Source organism: Corvus brachyrhynchos, unplaced genomic scaffold, assembly GCF_000691975.1.
Source record: "Corvus brachyrhynchos isolate BGI_N302 unplaced genomic scaffold, ASM69197v1 scaffold525, whole genome shotgun sequence".
Taxonomy (NCBI): Eukaryota; Metazoa; Chordata; class Aves; order Passeriformes; family Corvidae; genus Corvus; species Corvus brachyrhynchos.
In genome coordinates, this window is record NW_008238341.1 from 957,077 (window position 1) to 963,189 (window position 6,113).

General features: G+C 47.8%; 1 protein-coding gene across 1 annotated transcript in view; it reads right to left on the reverse strand.

Annotated features, from left to right (window-relative positions):
• Positions 1–6,032, reverse strand: part of ZBTB40 (zinc finger and BTB domain containing 40) — a 44,875-nt gene extending 38,843 nt beyond the window's left edge. The window contains 1 exon segment of the mRNA XM_017735082.1: positions 323–6,032. Within this exon segment, the coding sequence (XP_017590571.1) occupies positions 323–402 (80 nt within the window). The 5' untranslated portion in view covers positions 403–6,032.
• Between the last annotated feature and the right edge of the window lie 81 nt (positions 6,033–6,113).

Below are 6,113 nucleotides of genomic sequence, written 5' to 3' on the forward strand. Positions count from 1 at the left end.
CATTGCAGGAGGGAGAACAGATAGGACATTTGCTAACAGAATTTTTATCAGTGGGACACCAGGAGTTTTTATCTAAGCTAGACAAGATAAAGATGTTACTGCCTACACACTAGGATGCCTAACACTGGCGTGGGCCACAAAGCAGTATAAGCATTAGAGAAAGAGCAACTGGACTGACATGAGTTACATGACCTTCAATGATTAAAATCTTTGCACTCAGCTTCCTGCTCTCTTGTAGAGAACAGGAGTAATACAGCCTATCACCAGGGTACGAGCTTTAACAAACCAATGCACACACACCAATCTCGAAGCTCTGCCTCACATGAAATCAGGCTCAGAGCAACTCCCAACTTGTACCAAATCACAACACGAGCAGATGCTGGGCACAGGCTGAGCTGACATCTCACTTCTTCAAGGCACCAACCCCTCTGGAGCTCAGCTTTTGTGGGACGCAGGACTTCATGTCCACAGGTAGGCAGGACCCCAGCTGTCCTTCTGCGTGACACTGCCTGTGGTGACCGTGGGAAGACAGAAGAATTGAAGAAACATCACCTCATCCCAGAGCTACAGAAGGCTGAACAACATGGTTGGTGGATCCCAGCCATGCAGGAGAGCTCTCCTGCTCAGCCAAGAGCTCCCTTGGGCTTTAAAGATGAAGTGCTATGAAACTTGTTTTTCAATCACCAGGAGAAGATCACAGATGGTCTTCACATCACCTCAAAGCAGAGATGTTACGCTCCTCAGTACTTCTGAAACAAGAGCACAGGTTCAGGGTTGGTCCTTCTCTGGAAGACAGAAAAACCTGAGTGGGCTGATAGCCCACCCTCCTGCCCCCCACAGAGCCAGAGCTTCTCCAGGCACATCGCTACCAAAGGCTGGCTGATCTGCAGCTTGTCTTTCCGAGTACAAGATCCACCCCCTCACCCATGCACAGGGCCGGCCACCTGCACTTCCACTCGATCCAACACACAGGCTCTGCTCTCCTCCCACGCCATTTTAAATCACAAGGAACCAAACTGCCATCAGCAGAGTTGCTGCTGGTCGTGGGAGAAGAGACAGACCCGATTTTTTTGCCAGACACGATGTAATAGCAGTTTTAGTCCACCCACTCCTTCCCTGAAGCTGAAGGACTTCCAGTATCTGAGTTGAAATTGGGTCTGCTAGTTAAATAATAACAACTATGGCTCTTCCTACAAAAGGATAAGCAGGAAACATCGATGTCCTGGAAGAGACGTCTGCTCACTTTGCCATGAATAGCCTTCTGCATGAAACCTATTGCTTGCACTGCGGCAAGCTGGAGGAAGCAGCAGCACCGTCTGCTCCCTCTATTCTTGGCAGGAATATAGAAGACATATTTGCTCATGAGAGCTCAAAACAGTGAAGCTCTAAGCAGCCTACCAGCACGTCCCCTTCTTCATTACAGCAACTCAGAGCACTGGGAAATGTGTCTTGAGCAATTAGCACAGACATATTTGTTTAAATACATTTTATTTCTTTAATTATAGGGACCCAAACCATCCAGTACTGCCAAAGAGAACAGGCATTTATAACAAGGGGTGTTGGCCAAGACCAGCCTCAAGGCAATTGCACCCTACTCAGAGCACACTTCAGGCTTTTATTCAAAGCCTAAGGCCAGAAGGGACCACCACCAGCAATCCAATTGCTCATCCATCACCGCCTCCCAGACCTCCAGGCTCAGTAACTTCGGTTTGGCTACAGCCTCTCTTCCATTAAGGAGCCCAGTCATGATAAGAACTAATTTTTAGGGAGACGACCCTCCACCGCTAGACTGTTAAATTACATCTCGTTTCTCACCTGAGTTTGTGTGACTATGTCTCCCAGCCATCCTCTAGATGACTTTTGGGAGATTTGGCTGGGGGACTGGGCAGAACTGGGAATCTCTCTCTCAGAGCAGGTAACTGATACTTCAGCAGCAATGAGTGCTGACAGAGCCTGAGCTGTCTGCCTCTGCCAACACCACTGGTAGGAAAAAGCCAATTGTCACTTCTTCAGCTTAAAACTACTTCTCTGACTCCTCCTGGGAGTCAGGTCCACTGGGGACTTAAAACCTAAGGTAAAACACGGCTTAAGCAGACTGTTCCTGGGACCTCTGACACCTGAGCCACATGAGAACTACCCTCTTCCAAAATACCACTCACTGGGGTCAGAAAGGGGACAAAGGAGACAGGGCATTTGCCCAGCTGAGCTGCACAACAAACAGGTCTTGCAAAATTAATCCTTTGAGGGGGACATCTTAAGCTGCAACCTGTCAGCTTTCCAGGGGAAGCACCAGGGTGGCTTAGTTTTCCTTCCACTGACTTCCAATGAAACTGTGAGATCAATCCATTTAAGCCAAATTTTCAACAGCGCCTAAAATTCCTAAGGCTCTACTTGATAGCATGTTGATAATTGTTCCCCTGTCATCCTTAAGCAGCAGTTGTCATCTGTGACTGCTCCCAGAACACCCACTTCAGGAAAGATGACCCTTTTTCTTCTGAACCTCCCAAGTATAGGAGGTCCAGAACATGTCTGCAGAAAACATCACCCTCCACTGTCCAGTTTCGGTTCTTTCTGCCTTTTTTCCACTTATTTCTGTCCTCCCACACCTCCACAGTTGGAGGCTATCATGTTGTTTTCTTTAAGCTACATTAGAACAGGAAAAAGGTCTCTTGATAGCAACAATCCTTCTTGGGGGAAGTCAAAGGAAGAAGGAAGGAGGAAAGGAGATACCCAATTCTATCCACATAACTGAAAAGTGTGCCCAAATTAAATCACTTCTCTTAATTATTCATATTACTTCCATCTAGATCCAACAGACTCAAAAGCCATGCACATCACCAGGTTCATCAAAAGATAATTGAAATTTAGGACTGCGCACTTTAGCAGTCAGACTCTACAGAGACAGGTGCTCCAAAGGTGCACAGATGAGACCATCCGTCCCTCGCAGTTCCTGCTGCCACAGTATCCACACCTTTGGAACATCCATCACAAGGCCCAGAAAGAACTGCAATGCCTCCAAGGTTTAAGCAAAAGGATTCTGTATATCCCTTGCTATATAACTAAGGACTTTTACAAGGTGCTCGTCAACACAGCTGCTGCCATTAATAACATAACAACAAAAGCTCTTCCTGTATGCATCTCAGTGGCTAGCCTGAGGATGTATTCCATGCCTGAAATTCTTCCTGGAGATGCACATGGAGCACGCTTTTTGTAGCTTTCAAAAAAAAAAAAAAAAATCTGGAAAAACCCAACAACTATTGCTGCACTGCCAAAAGATGAAGCCCTCTGAGCACAGTGGTTCTGTGTGGCACAGACCCACAGCCTGCTGCTCTGCTGCAGGGAACTTGCAGTGCTCACATGGATAATGCAGCTTTGTAAAGAAAGAGATAAGCAAAATGGAAGAATCCAACTTTTCTGTCCTCAGTTAATGCCACTTCTGTTGGAGATGATCAGAGGGGCTCACAGGAGCACCCCACAACCCTCCTGCTCCCCACACTCAGCTCTCTGCTCAAGGACCTAAAATCCAAAGTGATCATTGCAGGGGGCAAAGTTGCCAGCCCAGGAAGGCTCTCTGCCCTGTGAGAGGGGCTCATCCCATCCCAGCCCATTTGCACTCAATCAAAGGCTCATTTCACAATCCTCATGGAAATCAGTGAACGAAGTAGGACAGAAAGCTGGGATACATCTCTCCTGTTGCTCAGCCTGCAGTCCCTTGGGCATGACAGTGACCTCTGAGTGAGGGGCAATGTTCTGGTTTTAGCTCTGGAGAGTAAAGAGCAGTGACAGCATTAAATCACAATCTGAATACTTTCTGCGCCTGTTTACCAGTTTCCTGTTTTCTTGTTACCAAGATGATGATCTTACACTGAGAGTTATTGGAAAGCCAGAAAATCAAGGACTGCAATTCAATTTTCTTACCTCTCCCACAAAAAGTAATTCAGCCTTTGAAGTGCTGAAAGAGGCTGAGGGGTCATTGCTTGTCTCTGGGGTGCTCCAAAGGGGCAGAGCAGGCAGCTCGCCCAGAGGATAATGTGAAATCCAGCACGAGGAACCAGGGAACACCAATTTGTTTTTCAATCTATTTTGTTGCAGTTCAGAGCATCAGTGCAGACTGATAAAAGAGGAAAATACGCAACACTTTGACTAAATTCAGTGCTCCACAGTCTCTAAAGGCACCAGAATATACCACTCAAACCCCACACATTTTGGCTGTCTGTCTGCACTAATGCTCTGAATAGAAATACAATAGATCGAAAACCAAACAGCTCTGCTCCAACTCTTAATGGCAAGTTTTCTTCAAACCAAGGGCTGCCCCAAAAAACAAGCAAAATCATGCAATGGAAAACCTGCACAAACCCAAAGAAACTGCCAAAGTTGCTCCAATCACTGCTCAGCCACGGATCACTGTGCCCAAGAACACCGAAAGTGCTAATTATATTTTGCAGGTTCCCTTAACATCGTCAAAAAACAAAAGGTGGGCATCTGAACTACTTTTTGTCAGGTAGGTTTACATCAGAGAGGACGGTATGTTGCCATTTCTTCGTGACTTGTTAAAAAAACAAAACTACACTACTTTGACCAGTTTTTGTGACCCATTTTGCATCAGCAGAAGTACAGGAGCCATTTGTTCCCACAGCCAAGGACAGACATGGCATAACACACCCCTAAGGTGCCTTGATGCAAAGGCCTTTAAAATTACACTTCTCAGGCATGGTCACCCCAAAATGGGTCTGATTCCCTCAGACTTCTTAGTAAGTACACAGAATTACTGTGAGCTGAGTCTGTCAAGACACCTGAACCTCCACCGCTGTCAGGCTTTCAGAGAAGCACCTCCTCAGCCCCAAAACGCCATTAAGACAAAAGGATTTTCAACAACTCTTCAAACGTGAGTGCAGAGGAAGATGCAGCATTGTGAAAGCCAAGTACGGTTCGCCCCAGAAAGCCAATGCGCTTCCTCCATCTCCTGGAAGAATTTTATAACTGCTGAGCTGCTTTTTGAGGGACAACAGGAACTTTTTTGGCACCTTCTTTAAGTGGTATGTCAGGGCAGTTAAAACATACTGGAAAGAGAGAAAACGAGTGAATGAGTAGGGCATGGAGGCTGGGAAAGTACCTTTGTTCTGGTCCATACTCCAACAGGCTGTTCCTGCACCACCTTGTCTTTGAACCAGGGTGTCAACCCAAATTCCTCCTCAAACACAAGACACTTGGCATCTCTTAACCAAAACCCTGCAGAATCCTGCTGCCTTATATCACGTCTGGCCCATGAATCAGGTGTGTCAGCCTTCCTGTCCAGCACAGAAGAGCAAACTGCCAGCGAGCCTCACCTTACAGCAGCCTGTCCCTCTAGACGGAGCAGGTGGGGTTCCCTGACCAGGACCCACCCCAGCACCCCTCCGTAACACATCTCACCTGACCTGGGGACAGGGACAGCCCTGAGGCTCTCTTCTCCCTGCTCCCGTGCAGCAGCTCATTCGAGCTGAAGATCACAAAGGAAACCAAGTGAGACTGCTCATTTTTTGGTGTAGTGCAAAAACTGTCTCTTGAAGGGTCAGTCTTGATGGATCATCTCAAAGAACAGATGGGATTAGTGGGCCAAAGCAAGGAGAGGAATCTGCTGTGACCAAAGCACAAGATAAACCCCTTCCATGGCAACCTTTAAAAAACTTCCTGGAGGGTCACACCGGCCCAAGCAGGGGCACAGCCCTAATGCACAGCTAATATAACACATTTGGAGGGTCAGTGGTACCCAGCGGACAAACGCTGACTCACTGGTAAAGACAAAATTCCGGAGGAAACATCTTTTATGTGTAGGTTACAAAAGGAAAGGCCCCTGCCACAAGCCAGCAATGGGATCGCCCAGCTCCCTTTGGCAGAGGGAACATGGGAAGTGTTTTGAATGAGAGGGCCTGCGGTTTTTGGGCACCCGTGGAGCACCTACAAGGCTAACTTCGATTTAACATGGGTGGGGTGTGCGGGTCCCCGCTCCCGGCCAGGTTGAAGGCAGAGACACCCTTCGGCCTCCCTCAACCTCCTCATCCGCCTGAAAGGCTTAGTAGGGGCCGGTCCCTCCCTAAGGGAGGGGGAGGCACGCACCCGTCCCGTCCCGTCCC